Source organism: Apiospora phragmitis (assembly GCF_038363925.1).
Source record: "Apiospora phragmitis strain CBS 135458 chromosome Unknown utg000010l:1.0-9815664.0:1.0-9183399.0, whole genome shotgun sequence".
Lineage (NCBI taxonomy): Eukaryota > Fungi > Ascomycota > Sordariomycetes > Amphisphaeriales > Apiosporaceae > Apiospora > Apiospora phragmitis.
Window position 1 is genome coordinate 7,633,732 of NW_027117409.1, and position 21,714 is coordinate 7,655,445.

Consider the following 21,714-nt stretch of genomic DNA (forward strand, 5'->3'; position numbering starts at 1 on the left):
GGCGACGGCCATATACAGATACTGGCCGGCTTGGTCCCTAAGGTTCTGTCACTGGCGAGTCCACCGTTTAGGTCGGTAGCATCGGCTAGCTGGTCCGATGGTCCTCTCTCCTGAAGGGGGGGCCAAACCAGGTTTATGTCCTTGCGTGGCAGCAACTAGATGTTGGGTTCAGTTGTGGCTGATATGGTGACTTGATATCCGTCCAACAGGCTGATGGATTTAGTCGGATCGTGGTTATTAGAGAAGGGGCAGGCAGGAGATGGGGAGGAGGGAAGCGAAGAGAGGCGGGCCAATCGAGTCCGTAAAGGCGGTTGCGGATCCGCGAGCCAAACTTTGGATTTTCGATGCGACCACAGAGGGAGTCAGCGTCCAATTTGAGAAGCCTGTGTGGCAAGGATGCTGCTCGACGCGGCACAACTCGATGCGTGATACGGCAACGCAGCAGAGTGTCCACTTCTAAATCAACTATTATATCTGAGGCAAGACCAGAGGGGAAAGCGGGAACCAATGATTATCTGAATCTGGTAAGATGCAGCACCTGGGCCCGGTAAACTGGTCTTGGGCCCCTAAGGATGTTGTTATAGAGTATGATCGTGTTAGACGGGTATTGACGTGGTCCAGTCCAGGTGCGGAGGTCAGTGCAGCCAGCCAGCTTTGTATATGTTGTGTCTGTGTATATCCCGGCTGCGACAGAGGGAGAGACAGAGGGAAGAAATGAGAGCTGAGGTGCTCGCTAAGGGCTCGACGAGGTTGATCAGGTGGTCATGCTAGCATGGCAGGTTATGTATGTAGGGAGGTGAAGCATATATTTGTTGAAGCTTTGCTCCAGGGGTGTGAGCTCGACAGCGAAAGTACTAACTGTACGTGGCCTGGCGACGGTTATGGCTTGCACGCCACGGGCTTTGGGTTGCGCTGCGGTCGAGCTAGGGACGGGCCATTGTTCTGTCATCAGGTTGCACAAGTCTAAAATGATGTGGTTGCGTGGTCGACAGCGAGCAGCTGTCGTCGTCCGGCTTCCTTTTTCTTCGTCTTCTTCTTTTTTGCTTTCTTCTCTTTTTCGTTTTCAAACGTCCGATTCGCCCAAAGTCGTCTGCGCCGTACAGCCGGCAGCGTGGAAATAGAGATGGCAGGAAGGAGGATATGGACCCTGAATAGTGCAACAGGGATGACGCCACCAGAGAGGCTGATGGTTGAAGAAGTCGACAATTGCTACCACATGTACGGTGGTAGTAGCTTTTTCTTTTGCTTATGTTCTTCTTGTTCCTTTTCGATTCGATATCGGAGATCCCAGGGACTCGTCCTGTCTTATTTTCTTTTGGATCACTCGACCTGCTTCCTTAGCCGGGGACCCACGCGGCAACTGACTTCAATGTTATACGGTAGCAACAACAAGAGTGGGGAAAAGGGACATGAAGAGAGGTACATATCTACATATCTGACCTAACATTCTTCCAATATTCTACCTACCCATTCACTGGCCGGACGGGGTGCAGGTGGGATCATTACTTGAATAACACCACACACGGTGCGCATGTCTCGCCAGCATAACGCTCTCTCTTTTCCGGCCCAGCTCTGGAGCCTTGCTTTGCATTGTTCATGTCCGCACGCTCTCAACCTTTTCTCGCCTCGACTTGGAGGTCTGAAACACAGCGAGGGAAGTTCCCTGAGCCGGCTGCCTGACGGGGGAGGGGGGGTTATTGGCCGAATAAAGAAGACTGGATGTTATGCTGGCTTCCCTTCTCGCCGACATTCTGGCAACCGCTAGTTGGCGCTCTATGCATTCAACTTGAAGAATGATTAACAGCCCTGCTAAGGGCCAAGGATAATCCAGTGAGCTACGGGGATGTGCAGATGGGGCGATTCAGAAAATGACAGACCCCTGCACTCGTTCTATTACTGATTGAACCCATAATACCCAGACCAGACCGGGGATGCAGGCGGGCGCTGACTGACTCCCGCCGTCAATGGGAGGAGGTTTCTATCAAAAGAGCATTCCTTTTATTCCCCTTTAACTACCTAGGCATTCACTCACGGTCTCTCCTAGCCTAGCTACATTATGAGTTTCGTGTTCTAATTTATCTCTTCGTCTTCTGTTGTTCCCTTGTCCTTGACTTCCATGCCAATCTGAAGTTACCTAACAGACATACCTAAGGGCCAGCGTTCTGGTAATGCAAGTGGCCTCTTCAGGTACCCGAACGTTACTAGGTTAGATGCATGGCAGCATGGCTACCGGGGTCGAATTCGAGTAACCTCAAATATAGTGTTGTCCGGGCAGATCTAGTACCTTTCCGTGCGCAACACATACACCAATGTTATGTATCTGTCTACCGCCACTGTTTCCACCTACCCCCCCCCCCTTCCCCCCGTACCCAAGTATGTAGACTCGGGGATTTTCAGTGGACATTTCAATGAACCGTTCCCAATAAGTCACTCGCCCCAAATTTGCAGCACCTGCGATGATGAGATGATTTGTATAAGGTAGCATCCTGCAAATGACGCACGCCCAATTCGCTTGGGACGGTTCGCATGTAACGCCAGCAGGCCCTGGGCAGAATCCCGGGGTAGGATTTGGCTGGAGAGCCAGCAATTACAGCAGACCGATTTTCAAGGGCTGGGTGAGATTTGTACCCGCCATCGAGGCAACAGTTGAAATTTAATTCTCCGGTGCTCGCTTACTTACTGGCTTGCTGGCTTGCTTTACTTTTTCCCTTCCGGAAATAGACGTACGCGGTCCCTGATAATTTCAACCTGGAGCATTGGGCTATCATATACACATACGATACGTGTTCAGAAACGTGCGAATATAGCATGCACACTAGTATGTACTATAGCATAGCTATATGTATGCACGATAGGTTCGAGGTCGGTCGGTGGACGTGCGAGGAGACTTTGTGGAGTCAAAAGATCCTTGTTGGTAACATGTCAAGTGTGTTGATCCCGGTGCCAGATGGGTGTCAGTCAAAGAAAGCGCTGGGTTCTGCGCTGCAAGTAGGTTGGTTGGGATGAATAAGGATACAGTACATGCGCACACACAAACATAAGATCACCGAGGCCAGTGTCATCCCTGGTCCCTGTCACTAGAAAGACACCCCCCCTCTGGTCATGTTCTGGCATTTGCTTTCCTTGATTCCTTTTTTCCAGACAAGACGAGCCTCTTCGATATCGGTGGACATTGGTTTTTATGCAGTCGTTGTCTGCAATAAGGATTTGACAACCCCTTCCCTCCCGGCTCCAGATGCGAGATGCGAGATGCGAGATGCGAGTGAATCTACTGGACAGAACGTTGATTACCTGCCCGGAACGACGCTCCTACATAGTAACCGCAATAAGGTATTATTTCCTGCCTCTGCGTTCTCCATCTCATTAGAAATTCCACGAGGCAGAGTAGGAGCAATTAGCTACATACCATGGCTGAAGTCGATAAAGCTCGTAAGGTCCCAACGGTTCTATTGATGCAACGCCGTTGGCCATCCAAAGATTGGCAACATCTGGCACCCTCTGCATGGCTTTGGGGCGTGGTGAAGGCGAAAGGACGCACAGCACGCAGAACGCCCCGTCTACCCAGGGTCTGCCACACACACACACAGAGACTTCTGATAAGGCTAGCCGTCACTGTCGCTGTTGCTTGATTCGGTCACGCAACGACAAGGTTTGAGGCGCCGGTAAGCTCATGCAATGCGCGACCAGTCCGACCGGCCGTGGAGCCGACGGTACAATGGGTGGTTGAAGAGATAGATTGATCGACGCAAGTAAGGCAGAATCAATATATGAGCAATCCGGAACTGCCTCGCTCCATGTAAATTGTTCAAATAGTACTACACCCATTCGCGAGGGAAGACGGCCGCTCAGCTCAGGGGCGGATCCAGCAGATCGGATCTAAGCTAGGCGCTACGTAGAAACTTCGGATGCTCATAGGATGGAAATTAGATCTTGAGCATTCGCTGCAACGCTCTGATGGAGCGGCGGCGTGCCCTCTCCCGGAAAGCCGGGGAGCGAGTTTTATTACGATTAGAGTCTGACGTTACTGTCGTTAAGAGAGCATGACATCGTGCGCGTGTGAGATGAGGGAGAGGCCGCCAAAGTCTGTCTGTCATGGAAATTGGTTGTGTTGGTGTCGGGTTTCTCCCCCGGAATCTCGACAAGTGGGCCCGATCACGGTTGAAACAGCTGCAATGGGCCGGCCTGCCTGTTAGCGTTAGCAACTTGACAGCGCTCAGCTTACGATCAAGGCATATGCACATACGGATCTGATACCAGACGCAATTGTGTCGGGCATCACTTATACCTCTAACCCCAATGAGCTGATTGGTCTGGCTAGGTACTCAGAATCCAGGCTGGGTTGTCTTCGCAAGGTAATCTTGATCAACGTCGCCGCTCATTTGATACGTTGCTCCCGAGGTGGTGCAATCCCGTGAGGTTAAGATCGACCGAAGAAGATAGGATGAACGATACGACGCTGACACCATCATCATCATCATCATCATCACGCGGAATGCGAAATTCAGAATTCAGTTAGCGCTTTGTTAAACAAGACGGCCGTACGCGTACTGATGGATGGTGCAGGCCTGGACAGGCAGTAGGTAGAGAAGCAGTTAACAAGACTCGGTGCTTGGCTACCTTGCCGTCGATCAAAAAAGATGTGCGGCAAGGGCGGGGGTCGTTCGTTCGAACTGGCGGCGGAGTTGGGTTGCGGTGGTTGCGGTTGCGGTTGCTTGGCAATCAAAGATCCCGACCTAACAGGTCCAGGAAGGATGGGATGACGGCAATAATGGAAGCGGGTGGGATGAGATGAGTGAGCGCTAGCTAACCTAACGATCTCGTTTGCATTACTGTATCAGATCTTGGGCCATCGCATCTGGCGGGTGTCTATCAAACCTGTCATCCTGTCATCCGGCTATCCAACACCAACCACTATTCGCCTGCTTGCTACATTTACATCTCAGCATTGTGAGTGGAGTAACGTTTCGTAGCACCTCGAGCCGGGCGGCCGTCGCCAATGCATCTGGAGAGCACGAGCGAGAGTAAGTACCTATGTTTATGCAACAACATCTCATCACCATTGAATGCCGTGTCGTATGGTATGTATTCTCGGAGACGCGGAGGAAGCCGTCGAGGGGGTGTCAGCAATGCTAAGCAGAAAGTATGTTTGGTGAGGATGCTTCGTCAGTTGACAGCATCAATGGAAACTGCGGGATATAGGCGATGAATAGTGGGCAGGTCATGCACGCCACATGAACATGAACGCAGGACGCTGGGACGTCCGTGATACAATTGCAAACAGATGACCCCTGTTGGCACTTTCTTCTACATAAAGTATGTACCTGCTGCTAAAGATCCGTAGTGGAGACCAGCAGCTGCCCAAAACCAAAACCGCTCTTTCTTTTCCCGCATCGGCAGCATACATAATGTACCATGGCCGGAGGTTTTTTTTTCAAGGGTGACAGGTCAAAATTTGGCAGCATGTTATTCGGTAGGAGCGAACGCCGTCCAGGTGGGTAAGGCTTGTTTTAGTGGCTCTTTCCCATCCAGCTCAACCCAGCTGAGGCTCGCATTGGGAGGGTTACTAAAAATTTAGCTTCTTCTCTGAGTTGTGAGATGCGTGCATGCAGGTGGTAGGTTATGTTACCGGCTACCAGTCCTCCAGATCCGAGCCAGCAAAGAAGCAATAAGAGCTGCATGCCAATATCATCATGTGGAAGTAGGCATTATTTTACTAAGAAAAACCTAGTTGTAAGTATAGGTATACCAGACGCATGTAACCTAGCTAACAGCTTCTCAACACTTATTACTCATTATATACATCCCTACATTACGTAGGCTATATACATGGAGGCAATAAGAGGTATGCAAATACGGAGTAGATCGCGAGAAGTAACATGAAGTAGGTTGCAGCCGCGGCAGGTGCTGGGTGCGGGGCATATTGGCCTGTCTCTACAAGGTTACCTTTGGAAGGTAGGAACGTTAGTCCATTGATCGTGTCCTGCTAAGCGAGCACGTCCTCGCAGCTCTCTAGGCGGCTATCTCCATCCACTACTACTACCACCTAGGTTATATCGGATCCGACTTATGTCAACCACCTTTCAGCAGCAGAAACGCTAAGCTCCAGTTGATCAATGGACGATGGAATCAACATCGTGCGAGTCGCCCGGCCATCACATCACGCATGATTCTTTGCGCATAATGGTTCATCACTCCTGACCCGCTCACTCGTGACAGCACCGGGGCAAGCTGCTGTGCAGCAAGCACATCATCGCGTACAGTACCCAATCCATCCATCATCATCATCATGCGCTGTCAGCATATACCGGCCTTTAAGGCAATGCATTATCCCAGTCTAGACTTTTGCTGTCACTGCTGGACTCTTGACCGCCGCCAGCGCCAGCCCACACCGGCTTTCCACCAAAAGCCTCTTTTGAAACGTCAGCCAAGTGTTTCCATGGTGTACTTCACCCGCAATGAACATACAGTACTGTCGACTTGTTTGATCATCTTTTTAGTCAGAAGTATACAGACAACCAGTCTCGCCTGGGTACAGGGATTCAAGGGCACCTCTACTTGGCCGGCCCGGTGTTCGCCATGGCTTCCCAGGGCTTTTGCGAGAAGCAAATGGCCGGCATCATCTTGGCATCATCTCATCGTCACCCCCAATCCTGATTGTCTCTTTATTCGAAGACGAGCAGGAAGAAGGGCGAGTAGAATGGTCCTCCAGCAGTGATGGCGCCAGAGTGTGGTTAGCGTGCACGCCTGGTGGTGGGAAAAGCAATATAAGATCAGCGATGAAGAATAACCTAAACTTAGTTGTGCGCCAAGATGGGAGGAAGCGCTCAAGCCAAAACTAGTTCCCTTTGGCAGGACGGTTACCCTCTAGCGCAGAATACTTCCATTTCTGCTTGGATTGTGCTGCCGAGAGACCGGAAGGTCTTCCGCTCTGGCAAATGGGCCGTAGCTCCATCCGGATTGGCCCATAGAGCTCGCCCAACAGCTCATTAGAGGGCCTGGAGGCAGAGATAAGCAAGACAGTTATCCATACTGGTTTCCAGAGGCAGACCAGGTACGCTTGAGCCTTGGTACCAACTTCGTATGCATATTGATCTGGCCGGCACGGTAGTGCTAGATTCGCATCCCGCTGTCAAGATATTTTGTTGGTTGGCTAGGACTTGGACGCTTGACCGGTCCTCATGGGGCTTGATGCACTTCTTACTGCAGTACTCCATGTCCTTTCCGTCTTGTACTTCGACACAGGCAGGCCACGTCTCGGAGGATTTCTGGCGCAAGGAACGATCCACTGGGTTTCCTTGCGCTCCTACATAAAATGCCGGGAGTCAAGCTAACAATGCTATGATGTGCTCGGCTAGTACAAGTTGAGTCTGGGACGGTATGATACATCGTTTCTCCAAAACCAGCAATGGGATGAACCTGGCGTGGGGGCTGGTCTGTCGGGAAGTCGATCCGCCCGTATATCTGAGCACTATCGACGGGAAGTGGTGTGGAATCAATTAGTTTGCTGTCTTCGGTTCGTCCCATGTGTCTTGTCTTTATGAAACTGGCCGGCTGGGTTTGCGGCTCACCGAATGCTAATAAGCCTATTGAATTACCGGAACGAATGAAGGGGGTATCTTGAAGGCACGAACGCTATACGATCTACATCATCTTCCCATAATCAAGAGATTACCGTTCTGGTCAAGATCAAATTTCGGAGTCAAGAAGTCAAAGAAGCAGCTAGTTTGCGTGTCCTATGCAAAAAACTTGGTGGCCAACACCATGAAGAACCACATTATTCTTCATACCAACCAAGCTGTCATGGTAGATTGCCAATCATGCGGTCTCCAATCATCCGAGCCCCAAAGCAAATACCTAAAGGGTCCATGGCCTTGGCCGGTTAGGCGAGAAAAGGGGCATTCTCTTCCAGAGTGCACAAACGATGCCTTAATTCTGATACTATCCTGATGGTAGATCCATGACGTAGACTCCATTCTGTTCGGTCCAGAAACAAAGAGGCAGAGACTGGCATAAAACCACGGGCGGCTGAGTGACGTGTTGCGCGCGGCGCCTCCCGTGGACGCCACCGGTGGATATTCCTGTTCTCCTAGTAGTATATGCTTCCAAGTACGCAAGAAAATCCCAGCGGCAGTAAACGTCGAGCGGTATTCGCTAGACGATGCAAGACCTGCAGTGCTTTCCGCATATGCCAACTCCGACACTTTGATATATCACAATGAGGTATCACCACCATGACGAAAATAGATAATCGGTCTCATTTGATTCGATCAAGTTAGGGAGTAGGTGAGTGGCTATGTTGGCTGTTGCTTTGTTATTCCTGGGCAGTGTTTCCCTGCTCAAGCACTCTCTGTCCCAGACAAGGTCGCGATAAAAGGAAAGGCAGTATGGGCAGATTTACATATAAAACTGATATCTACGCTCTTCACGATTCAAGACCGTAAAAGCTAAAGTCTCGAAGGAGAAGTGATCGGTGGGCCTTCAGCTAGCCTCGGCAGATTCTGCAAGTCCAAACGCCCATTATACAAGAGGCTTGTACTTGTACGATTGCTTTCTCCCACGCCCTCTGGGCCATTATATCACATCACTACAGGAGCTCTGTAGCCGGAATCCCCATTTGGACTGATTGGCCAGTGACACTCCGGAGCATGTGATGACGAGCCCTTGCGGGCGTGTTCTTCAGCTAACATCTGCAAGAAACGTAGCATTTGTCTGTGCCACTGAGACCGCAATGTCTTGAACCCCCAATTACCGACGACTCTCACCGCCAGTGTTTTATACCACTTTTCTTTGCCCTTCCCTCACCGGTGCGCTGACTACATAGGCGTGTACGTATGCAGGTAATCCCGTGTCTCATCGCCCGGGACCTCAGATGGCCATACCCGGATTATGGACCTGCCAGAGCCTCGGCTGCCATTACGTGCTGAACCAGAGGTGAGACGACGCTCTCAGATGAGAGACAAAACCCAATTACCTGCGCCAGTTGGGAGGACGCCAACCAGGTAATAGGGATCCCAATGAGGTACCTCGCAGGGGTCGGTGACTACCAAAGGTGAAACCACAACGTTCGCTCTCAGCCAGTATCTCGAAATCATGTCAGACCGGGGTCGAATCTAGCATAACGGGGATGCATCATGGATCTGCTTCCTGCTGTGCAATCTCAGAGATGCATGTGCCCCCTCTAGGCCAGAAAGAACTGTTTTACATAGGAAAAAACCTCAATCTACTTACTATTCTAGAAGTTGCCTCGGTGGCGGGCCTTGACGACCTGTAACCTCCTGACTCTGAAAATCACAAATGATGAATGCAGACACAAACCCTGACAGCGGTAAAGATGTCGGTACTCAAACCATCATTCCCCATTCCTTCGAATCAACTTCTCGAAGATGCTAGCTGCAGAAGCATGCAATGCGGGCTACGTCGATCCTGCTCTCTTGTTTGGTTCCAGATACCGGTCACATCATATACAGCGCGCCTTTGATGCAGCCACCAAGTCTACGTAGCTTCATACGTAACATTGAGGTGAACTCCAGCGAGCCGGCGATAACCCAGCGCCGAATCATAGATACCAGTATATTGAGACATGTGGAATGCGAGAAGCTCAAGGTCGATCCCAAGGTATTTTTACGCAAGGACGGCGGAAAGGCTACACGTGCACAAACCAAGTGGATATGAACCTGGTAAGAGGTAGGAACCCCTTTTACGAAATCGAGAGACGCGCCCCTAATGCGTATCCTCTGATAATATGCAAGTCACACAAGGGGGATCGGATCTGCTGCAGCGGGAGAAGCTGTAACTACAGCACCGATAACTGTAAGTATTGGGCAAGTCAATATTTCCTGGGCAAGGTGACCAAGGTCTGCCCTATACAAGACTACTCGCATTAGAAAGCATTCATAACCCGCATTGTAGCGCTACTAAATGAGACACCAAAATTACCCTCAAGCCGATATGTTGATAGATTGACGGTTTTGGCAGCTGGCAGCAGGAATGAATGAATGAATGAAGCATTGTAGCAGTAGTTATCATGTGGAGGGGACGTAGTTTCTACGTACGAGTGGTTTTCCACCTGAGTACAGTACAGTGATTGCTATTGAGTAAGTAATGTATTCAAAGTTAGTTCTACCACGTCTTGTTATGTGATATGTCATGATCACCGCTTTTCCATGCTACCAAATGTCGCAATATAATAAGCTACCCGTTTGTTTTCCTCACTTATTGGCAGCATCCACCGCCTATCTAGTATCGTGTGCGTGTGTCTGTATGTATCTATCCCGTAAGACATCCGTCACATCCCCGCCCGTACAAGCCCTGGAAAGGCCGCCAGCGGTATGACGGGACACGAAGTCATCCTCGGGTTGTGGCTCAGCGGACGCGGGCCCGGCCGTGGCAGCTCCCCAACCTCTGCGTAGTACTTGCCCGTCAGATCTACCGGCGGTAGGTCGAGCGCCATCCTCATCGCCTCATTATTATCAGCAGACGGCGCGTAGAGCGTCGACGAGGACCCCTTCGAAGCGATGGCGGTCGTCGATCCGGTCTCGGCGTGGTTGTCGTTGCTGACGACAAAGACCGCGCGCATGAAGTCGAGAAAAGAGTCAATCTCCCGTTTCGTTGTCATGGCGCCAACGCTCGCTCGCACGATTCTGGTGATGTTGTCGTTGTTAGCAAGACCAGGTTACGATGCTCTTCACGCGTACCATACAATACACCACAGACGATGTATGAATATACTTACCCAGTAGGGAGACCGTGTATGATGGCAATACCATGAGATCCGCAATGATGCCCTGCCGAGAGCGCCCGATCCATCATCCAGGGCTCGTACCCCAGGGAAGTAAAGATACCACCTGGGTTACAGACACCTATGAGCGAACAGCGAACATTAGTATCGTTTCTGGACGTGTCTCAAGTTATCGTGCTTCAGTGGGTTTTGACGTGTGTTTATCGTATTCACCTACCTCCTGATCTGATGTATATGCCTGCAGAATTAGCCGACTTCTCGACTTCCGCATACGGTATGTGCTGCCCGTCGGCCTTGAGCACGTTGAACGCTATCACGGACCCCTGTCTTCGGGGATCCTCGAAGGCCGCGGAGCACCGGTTCTCGTTGTAGATGCGGCAGGCGGGCGCCCCGTTCGGATGCCGGATCTCCGAGAGGCCCCGGTAGAGCCGGGCCAGGAGATAGGATGTGTGCTTAGATACTGTCTTCATGGAGACGTATAGCTTCTTGTGCACGTCGATCGCTTCGCCCAGCGCGATGATGCTGTGGAACGGCAGGGTGCCGTCCTCGAGCCCGTCGTGGATGTGGTAGTTGGGTGCCTGCAGCCCCTTGATCTTGTGCCACGGGTCGCTCAGCGTGCTGATCATGGTGACGGTGCCGCCGCCAAAGTATTTCCTCAGCGTCAGGATGTGGCCGGAGTCCTTGCGCACCACGAGTGCGCCGAGGTCGGGGAACCCGAAGATCTTGTATAGCGAGAGGCATGTGAAGTCGGGGGCCTGGTCCGGGTCCCCAAATACAAGCTCCATGGGACTAGTCATGGCCAGCGCGGCAGCATCGAAAAGTGTGTCTGTCATCATCGTCACATTAGCCACCGATCTATCTGCCTGTGGGATATATGATATGTGGGCCCTTTTCAGGGGCTACTTACAACAGTTCTGGAGGGTGGCAGACTGGCGAATCCTGCCACACCAAGACGGCGGGAGCCTCCGCCCAGTCATATTGGACTGGCCGGGGTAAGCAAAGAGGCCGAGGTCGTTGAGGCTGTGTCGGCCGGCCAACGCTCTACTTTGCGACTGGAGCCATTCTTCGACCTCGTAGTCGCTCCCGAAGCAGTGGTGGTAGCCGTAGGTGAGTTCCCTCACCCCGACGAGGCTGGTATGGGCGTCCTTGTGAAAGCCGTACCAGAACCGGCCAGACTTGGTCTTCTCCGCCAGGTCGCGGAAGGAGTCGGCGACCAGCTTGATGGCGGCCGTGGCATTCGCCACAAACACGAGGTCAAAGTGGGCCGGGTCCGCCCCGAGAAACGTCAGCGCTTTTTCTCGGATCCGGTCGACGTTCTCCCCCGACAGCTTCGCCGGCGAGTTCTCCGAGTGGGGGTTCCCGTACAGGTTGGACAGCATCTTCCGGGTGAAACCTTCGACTGCCGACTTCGCATAGATGGTCGCACCGCTGTGGTCGAGGTAGACTCCTGGTGGTACGTTTATGCAGTCAGCACTCTATTTGCTTTGTTCCACGTGCGCTGCTTACCTACCATCGTTCATATGCGGATACTCCACAGGCCGTATAGCCTCCACGTCCTGGTTGTATTCGTTCTCCATGGCGTGACTGGATCGTGGATGAAGACGGAAAGGCGATCACGCGGAATGAATTATGCCAGTTAAACGAGAGAGATTCAGCCAGATTCAAGGGGATGCTGAGGTGATATAGAGATATAGCTGCTGATGGGATGTGGTGTCCGGCGTGTCTGCAAGGGTCGTATAAGACCCAGGTATGGATAGAGAATATGATCTGACTTTAACACTTCTTACCAATCATGCTCGTTCCAGACCGCGGCCAAGTTTCCGCTATCATGACCAGCAGCCATTACATATGGAATATTTGCGCTGCTGCACACCCTCTCGTGTCAATGAGGTTGCCCATACTCTCAGCCTTTGTCTTGACCGGTCATGCATATCGGTAGGTCCCCTAGCTGGGTCACATCGGGTCTCTCCACGAGACAGCCTTACCAGATAACGTTCAAGCGTTAGCTCTGGCATCGCCCGAGGCAGATAAGATCGCTCCAGATGTGCTCGCACAGAGTGTATGGGAACTAGCTCGCTATCGGTATGGATATTGGATGCAACTGGCCTGTCTGCATCGGCAATGTCGGATAGCGACTAGGCCCATCCGAAGGAACCCCCCATCAGAGAGACTGGTACGCTCCTACTATTCGGTATAGGGGAAGTTCAAGGCTGCCCATGTTGTCAGCTCGCGCCTTCCCACGTTGCCTGCGCTGACTGACGTCGTCGCGTCAGTTGTTAGGCTCGCAACTTCTGGTACAGCTGCAACCATCAGCCCAACCGTCTTCAGGTTGGGTTCTTTTTGGGCGTCTGCGGTTTGCTATATCCATTGCTTTTCAATACCGTTTTGTTGACCCGACGCAATGGAGACCGTTATCTGTTACCAACCGGTAATGCTGACATCATGTATGTCTCAAAGTCAACACTGCTCTGTATGTTCTACAGATGAGACAGTTCACTAACGATCGTGCACCGACCGCTGCTTCCGAGGTAGCCCGCCCTCCACGAGTAACCTTCACTAGGCCAAGGGGCCAAGATGGACAGAAGTACGGAGGCTTTCTCCCGTCACCCCCGGTTCTTGAGGGTCATCATCAGCTTGGTATGGGGGGTATTTGCGGCTAACTGTTTGTTTATCGGGTGAGTGCCCGAAGGGGGGCTTTGGGGGCCCTTTGACGTAAGAAGGACTGCGGTGGAGTGGTGATTTGGGATTATGGTTGAGCTGCTCAGGTGGAGGATGTTCATTCCTGGTAATGGTTCCTTTCCGGGAACAGAAGAACGTCGTTTGACTGGTCGGTGATAGAGACATGTTGGTAATGCAGACGTCTGCCCCCATGTCGCCCTAGATGGTGTCGTTGTGCAACCTCAACCGCCCACGGAGTTTCCTTGGCTGTCATCGCCTTGACCAATGAGCTTTTCCAGAGGTGTGAATCCAGGGTCAGCTCGAGACAGAAAAATGAATAACCCGATATCACATCACTAATGCGTGCTAGAGGTCCAATACTCTGGTAACAAATGGCCGAATAGTATGCTGCTGCATAGCGCATTATTGGAGGGTTTTCGAATTAGTGAAGAATCTGGAATTGGAAGCATTGGCTGATGGTCCTTCCGCAGATGCAAGGGTACGTGATGCGGCACTGCCTTGCCTGAAATGTATCGATAAAAACAGAAGACACAGCGTCGTCTGCCTCGGCCTTCCGCCGCTCTCGTGCATACCAGGGTAGTATTGAATTAATAAAACACCCTTACTCACCCAAATTAACAAGCATACTGATGACTTGCGCAAGCCAAAGGATGCAACCAAATATTCTTTCATGGCTGAATGATCGGCTCACTAATGCAGTAGATCATGGGCCTCATGCAATATAGCGGCCGCCGGATCCAGCGCATAGCTTTGGGCCAAGCTACATTGGCACACTGGCCAGCACTCATCTTGGCGTTTATCACGATCCCTTCACGGAAGCTGCCAGCGCCTATCGCGATTCACTCACTACACTAGGGCTCGTCATAAGCCACCAGCGCGGATCATTCCCAGTCGGGGTGTGCCGTTTTTGAATACATCACTGAGAAGGGAACAGTATTGTATTTCCAGGCAAGTCGTGTTGATCTCAAGCGAGACTGCCAATTGTCACTGCACCATGCGATAAGCGAGTCCAGTCTTGGATGCAGTGACTGGGTGTCATAAAATGCTTACTGAACAGTGTGCATATGCAATCCATCAGGTAAGGGTCTGCCCGCACAGCCTATATCAGACTGTTGGGAATCATTCAGTGGACACCAGAGGCAGTGTTCACACGATACAAAGCGCATATCGTACGTGGTGAGCGCCAGCCAATGTTACGACCCTACAAATTTTCTCAGCATCACTCCCGAAACGCGCACGTACAAGTCTCCAAGGCAGAATGATGTCTTTTAAGTAACTATCTGGGTGCTACTGACAATGGCAAGGTATCACCAGATTGGAGATCCATCCGAACGCAACTTCTCCCTTGGGCCAAGGGTATCTCCCAAATGTGCAATGCCGTATTGGTGGACCTACGAAACGGACCACCCAAACACCAGAACGCCGGGCCCAACAGTCCATGTAATGAGGGCAAGAAACCCATCACCTCCTCATAATGGGCGATGTACATCTAATTATTGCTGTTCCCATTTTCATTCAACCATCCTTTAAAGAGCAAAGAAAAGGCCGAAAAGGGCCAACCAGGCGGGCTGGGCGAAAGCTACCCCCTGAAGAACGTTCGCTCCAGCCGTGACGACGGGAGACGAGGTTGAAGTGGGCGCAGTAGGGGTGTTGTTCAGTCCAGGCGTGGCAGAGCTCGTCGGGACAGAAACCGGAGCAGAAGCTGAGTTCGAGGGTCCCGACGCGGCCACCTCGAAGTTGGCGCACGAGATGCGAGTCTTGTTCGAGAAGTGAACAACGAAGCTGCGGTCCGGGATGGAGGCATTGCTGCCGCTGGTCACCGAGCTGAAGATGTCCGTGTAGTTGGCCTCGAAGGGATCCGAGGTGATGGCACCGTACTTGCCGCTCAGGTCCCCAACCTGGCAAGTCTGAGGGAACGGCTTGTCACAGACAGGGGTCTCGCCGCGGATGGTAGGGTCCAGGTGCGCGCCGGTTGAGGTACAGTTTCCATCGCCGGGAACCTTCTTCTCGTGGATGTGATAGACTGAACAGAATTAGTAAGCTGCGCATGTAAAGAAGGGATGCACCTTGTGGACATACGGAAGGGACCGCCCTCCTTCGGGAGGTTGGAGAACTTGACAGTGTATACGACACCGATACCATCAGGGCTGGACATGACAGAGACAGAGCCCTTGACATTGCCATTCAAGGAGCCGGCAGTGAAGAAGGCCTTATCCGGAAGAGTTCCAGAAGCTGAGAACCCGACTGGGTTGTTGGTGACGGCTGTGGCATTGCCCAGTTCCTACACGAGGAGGAGGCTGTCAGCATGATCCGATGGGGACGGAGGTGAAAGTACCTACGCCGGTCTTGATACCCTCGGCGTTGACGAGGGCAAGGCCGAGGGCCATGGTGGAGAGAACACCGAACGAATGCATGGTGGAAAGCGTGAATTCAAAATTGATGGCTGAACTAGAGATGAAGGCCAGAAATTCCTTGAAGCTGTATCCGACTACAGTAACACAAGCCGGAAATATTGGAAGTGTTTGGTTGTGCAGAAATACTGGACCAAAGGGACAAAGAAGCCTTGTGCGAACAGAAGTCAGAGGCGCAGGTGCTTGTTGCTTAAAAGAAAGGAGCTGCTTTGTTTTGCTTTGTTGGACCTTGGAGCTTGAGCCGAGTGTGCGCAAGTGAGGGTTCACTAGAAGATCTCGCGATGGCTGTGGGAAGGCGGCAGGCAGCGGAGTGGGAGAAGGCGCAAGAGAGTGATTCTAAGGTGGGCAAGCACCCAGCCTTATTATATCAACACTTTGGTCGCCGACCTTTGCTCCTCCCTGGGAGGTACAACGTACATTGCAGGTGTACATCGTACATCTGGAGCGTTCACCCCCATCCCCTTCCCCCCTCCCCCCGCCCCTCACCCTGGGAATGAGACGACGAGCGAGCAAGACCAGAGCAGACTAAGACCAACCAACCAACCAACAAACAAACAGACGGGAGAAAGAAAGCCTAGGAGCTTGCCAGGGCTAGGTCAGTGACTAAAAGTGAGTGCCAACATCCACGCGACTGGAGCCGATGCGGAGAAGGCCCCAGCTCGTGCATGGCTATATTAAACATGACGGAACCTTGCATCACCAAACAGCTGAGCTGTTGTGGGGGGTGTGGTTAGCGCTGTACATGATCTGCCATGCAATATTCACTATTCGTATACTATGCGTGTATGCGTACATCCTGCAACATATGCTGTACCATGCATTGCTTTGGTCCCTCACACATCACCGGACGATGACACTATATCACGGCGGTTTCGACATCTGGAAGGCTGTCGATGAGCTTCGGATGGCCCCCCTGCGAGCCCCGTCTACGCAAGGCTCGAGATGTATTCCAAAGGTTTCATGCCGTGTATCCGTTATACTATGCGATTGCATCGTATTCACTCGGAAACCCTATCGATATGGGATTACTCATTGCTTACTGGGCTTTGCATGATGCATGCGTTATGCACACGCATGCGTATAACGGGTGTGATGGGATGGCGCAGCACGAACAAACTAATGACGGGCTTGAATATTGCCGCCGTTGAGGATTCACCCTAGCGGTCTGTCCATAGCCTGTTTCTCGCTTCTCTTGTTCGAAATTGGGATGACTTTGAGTGCCAAGCAAAAGCTTAGCATTCCCCCCTTCACAGACTTCAGACAGTGACAGCTGTCTTTCTCTGTTTCCTTCTGCTTCTTTGTGGCCTGAGCACAAAACATAATAGATAAACAGCACCATGTGCTCCAATCCTCACCATTTAAACAAGAGTCCTTACCTGCCTGGTCCATATTACATGCACTCTCGCTGTCTATTTATGTATATTAGTATGCGGAAGGAATGTTTCACATTTTTTGCCGCTGTTCCTCGACTAAACCATTTGTAGCAAAAAAGCAAGGATGGTAGCTGCTGAGGTTATGATCTACCCTGATATGCGCACTGCCGAATTGGGCGGTCGGTACGGTTCGTCTGCCATATACTAAATAAAGTACATCGATGGTGAAAGAAAATAGGCGTGGAATGGCCGTATACACGAGTACCCCTTGTCGGCTAGTCAAGTGCCAATCCCCCTGCAAGCCCCTCCCAGCCTACAGGAAAAGGAAACGAAGAGTTCGACCTGAATCCCTTACAAAGGGATTTGGCAAGACTAGGCTAGGTGTACGCAATAGATGAAGTAAAATGACATCAATCTAATTGGGGTTGGTCAAGCAGTTGCATGGCAACATGGCAACATCTTATCAATCTCGGTTAAAAGCGCGAGCAACTAACTACCACTACCGTGCAATGCGGCATCAGGGTCCCTAGTATATAAACAAATAAACGTCGCCCGTATGAGCGGCACAGGCATATGTCAACCAGACCCGAGCGCATACGGTAGATCGCTGATCACGTACTTAGATTACTTTGAATAGGGACAGTAGAGACACCATGGGGCTATGTAGTAGTCTCTCGGTATACCCGGCAAGATCTAGAGCTCAGGCCCCTTAGCAGTCCTTACCTACCTGACACGTTGTGTGCCCGTGTACACATTCCGTATGCCCCTACATCCGAGGACGATGCTTTCTTCTGATCCTATCAATCATCCTCCGTGTTTCAAGGAGGAAGCTGGAAAATAACAACATTAAAGTACTGCCTTTAAATTAGGCAAGGTGTATGCGGTGTGTGGTTCCTTGCTTAGAACGTTTGTTGGCGCGCTGCTGCAGAGTGACCAACAGCCCAGGCCACACAGCCCCCCCCCCTGCAGTGCCGCGGCCAACAGCGATCCCGCTGCCCGTACCTGGAATTAGAAACATCGAACCCACACAGGCCACTGCCAGACCCCTACATACGTTCTTCCTCTCCGCAATAAAAAACATTGCCCACTCATAGCCACCAACCACATGCACGTTTCCACCACTGCTCACCAATCATCAGCGACTGATGTTCTGTTCTAGGGACTCTGTTTCTATCCCAGAGCCTTGGGCCCTATCCTATCCATGATTTTCTACAAGTAGTGTTTCTGGATGGATACGGATCTTCTCTTGTTGTAGTCTTGATGGCTGGGTGGTGGGTGGCCCCTAGATCCAAACTTCACTAGCTGCCTACTGCCTACCTCTCATTCTCCAATCCCGTGGGTTATTTTGCCGCCCTTCCGATGCTTCTATTCGAACACTTGAGTGGCAGGATGCGGGAGGTTGTACCACGACGTAATCTTGGAACCACATCTCGGTAGCCACATATCACAAACTCTTGCCAAATGATGTTCCTTCAGCTTGGCTGACATGCGTATTGTATTATTAGACCGTGTTTCGCGGAAAGATCAGATAGACTCTTTGACTTTGCCGCTTACCACGCGACTTTGTCATGTGCTGCTGCCGCCACCGCCTGAGCTTCTAATCATTACTCTTCTAAGAATGCTTATCCATTGTCTCTGGGCAGTAAGGTTGGGACGGTCCTGAGGGGGATGATGCGGAGATAGCATTAGAATTTGGAAATATCCCACGAAAGCGAAGCAGCCCTATCACATATGCTTCTCTCTCGAAACCCGAACCAATCCCGATGGCTCCCCCTTCCCCCCTACCCATGCAGCCGCGAGTAACGGTGCCGTCTTCCCAGCTGACCTTGACTCGCATTGACAAAATCGAGGCGGCTCGGCGCGTGTATATCATTGGGCTCTTCTGCAGGCAGGCCCCAGACTGGACGTAGATGATGACTCATGGATGAATGCATCTGCCATGGAGAATACGAGGGGGTCGGATGCGATTGATAACTAGCCCAACCTACACGGCCTTCTATTTATTATTCTGGTCCGCCCAGGATCCCGCCAACCAGCATGCTAGTGCAGTTTGCGGTCTGTCTTGACGTGGCTAGAAAACCAATACCCAAGTTGCATCGATGTAAGGGGGCTGGGTGGGAACATTCTATCCGTTGGACTGAGTTTCCCCTGACTTGCTTCTTAGGTCCAACGTTCAATTGCTAGACAACAACATGTCAACAGCAGAGCTATCATACACTTGTTCCGAGTCAGACACTGCGTTCATCCGCATACAGAAACCCGCATCGCGCTCAGTTACGACGAGAATCTGTTTTATCTGTTCATTTGGAAACCCCTTCCTGGGTCTCAAATGCCCTAGTTTATACGAGGTACAAGGACTACAGACAATTTCTACCTCAGGCGGTAGGTAGGTTTGTGTATGTGTGAGATGTCAGACTAACCAGACAGTCAAGAGACGTATTGGACCGGTGTTCAGTGTAGACGGTGATGGGAGCAGGAAAATGTCCCGAAAGATCACCGCAGTATATGTCGCCGTCAATACGGGTATATTCTCCGCCAGTCCCGTCAAAATCGTGAACGTTGAACTATGAGGAAGCGGGCTTGAGAATGTCTTACCATTGGATTTTATGTTGTTGACGTCGTAAAGCGGTTTTTTGGCTGGCCTGCCTAAGGTTAGTAGCACTGGCAGCCTGCTGCACCACCCACTGTAAAGCTTGAGCTTTGACCACTAGCACCACACATTGTTGCAGTGCAGCCTCACCACTTCGGGCGCAAGCTCCCCCCAAACTCCAGGCTAGCCAGGCCAAGGCAAGGCCCGGAAAACAATGGATCGGTAACGACGACATCTAGACTACGGAGAAGCTCTCTGAACTCAACCAACTAAAGCACCCGATGGAATCTTGAACTACGGCGACCCATCCGAATCACGACCCCGGCCTATCTCAACTGTGTCTCTCCAGAACCTCATATCCCACCACTGAAGTCGTCATCAATCGTCAGTTTCGATTTAGAACTAGGGGCCTGTTTCGGTCTCAACCCTTTCCGCCAAAATGAAGCCCGTCGTGTCGGCCATGCAAGCCTGGTCTTGGTGAGTTCCTGCTCCCGCCCATCTCCATCGCCGTTCAACACGGCGCAACGCGAACTCGGAAAAGATGCTAATAGGGCTTTTACGGCAGCACCGTCATCTCCGCCTTCGCCATCATCATTCTCTCCGTCATCGGCGGCCTCTTCCGCTCCAAGCACCACTCGCTGACCGGTCATGCTGACGACCCGGCCGACGGCCCGGCAGTAGCCGGTACCGTATTCACCGCCGTCTTTGTCTATATCGTAAGTCCTCGCCCCCCTCTTCCCCGAGGCGCACGGGACGAACGGAGGCTACGGATGATTGGGGGCGCGGCTTGCTAATTGACGCGTGCTTTACAGGGCTTCCTCGTATTCTGCGGCCTCCAGGGCATGCTTCACGTCCGCGAAAGCCGAAGGGGCGCGATCGCATTGTAAGAGAGGTGTTTTTATCCTTATCAGGATCAGGAGAAAACAACATAGAAAGAGAGAGAAAGAGGGATTTAAATCGCGTGGTTTGGGCGTTCAGGTTCTTTTGCGGGTTTTTTCTGCGCAGCGGATGCGGCGACGTTGGCGGCGACATTGATATAAGGAAGATGAGCTCCGACGCGAATCTCGGGCTACGACGCAAGCCGACCGATCCCTCGAGTGCCGACTTTCGCAAGTGGAGGGTTGGGGACGTCTCTAAGATCCGTCTTGGATTGAAGAGCCAGACACCCCCATTTTCTGTCAAGGGCGCGCTTGTATTCATTATGGCCAATCACGAGAGAGGCCTTTTCTTACCGGCTTGCGATGGGAGAAAGCGCGGGTATCTGAGTACCCGCTTGTACGTCAGAACATTATGTTGACTAGACGCGGCATGTAACAAGCATACGGGGCTTCTGACGAAGTCTCCAATCGAATATTAAGATTGTACGATACAAAATGTTGGAGACTTGCATCAATACGCTCTATCCCCAAAGACTCGAAATCCAGGGGGTGTGGAGGGACGGTGCTCTATCAAAACACTACAGTAAACACAGAGGCAGCATCAAGTCTTCATCTTAGATATTTTACCAAGTTTCGGTATTTCTTGCATGAAAGCCATGCCCAAGCTGAGGTATATCTGTATATGGTCAGACACGATGCGCAATATTTCACAGAACCAGTCACGTCACTGACACGGCCGCTATAGCTAACAAACCTTGCGCCTCCTGGAGCTGTAAGAGCTCTGTGGCTCTTAGGGGTCTTGGTAATAACACTCCTTAACCATTTGAGCAGGATCCTCTGCGGCTTGGATGCTGCTGGTACCCGGGCATGACTCCCCGGATGCAGGCCCAGATGGACGACAAACATATATGGGCAGACAATGAAACCCCACACGGATAGAACGTCACACAAACTCCCTCTGTAAGCAATGTTGAAAATACAGCAGACCTTACGCTGGCTTCCGCGTATCATAAACGCGAGTAGGGATACACTGAACTACACTATC

The 21,714-nt window shown here is 51.6% G+C and overlaps 3 protein-coding genes across 3 annotated transcripts; 1 reads left to right on the forward strand and 2 right to left on the reverse strand.

Annotated features, from left to right (window-relative positions):
• Window positions 1–10,285: 10,285 nt before the first annotated feature.
• PG994_012095 (pyridoxal phosphate-dependent transferase) lies at window positions 10,286–12,315 on the reverse strand (the record flags this gene model as incomplete). Its single annotated transcript, XM_066863504.1, has 5 exons — window positions 10,286–10,640; window positions 10,733–10,859; window positions 10,956–11,564; window positions 11,646–12,185; window positions 12,249–12,315. The coding sequence occupies 5 exons, from the start codon at window positions 12,313–12,315 to the stop codon at window positions 10,286–10,288; spliced, it is 1,698 nt and encodes a 565-aa protein (XP_066712614.1).
• A 2,628-nt stretch (window positions 12,316–14,943) lies between these two features.
• On the reverse strand, window positions 14,944–15,831 carry PG994_012096 (uncharacterized protein; the record flags this gene model as incomplete). Its single annotated transcript, XM_066863505.1, has 3 exons — window positions 14,944–15,440; window positions 15,497–15,698; window positions 15,757–15,831. The coding sequence occupies 3 exons, from the start codon at window positions 15,829–15,831 to the stop codon at window positions 14,944–14,946; spliced, it is 774 nt and encodes a 257-aa protein (XP_066712615.1).
• Window positions 15,832–20,230: 4,399 nt separating this feature from the next.
• On the forward strand, window positions 20,231–20,678 carry PG994_012097 (uncharacterized protein; the record flags this gene model as incomplete). Its single annotated transcript, XM_066863506.1, has 3 exons — window positions 20,231–20,268; window positions 20,357–20,507; window positions 20,604–20,678. The coding sequence occupies 3 exons, from the start codon at window positions 20,231–20,233 to the stop codon at window positions 20,676–20,678; spliced, it is 264 nt and encodes an 87-aa protein (XP_066712616.1).
• Window positions 20,679–21,714: the final 1,036 nt, after the last annotated feature.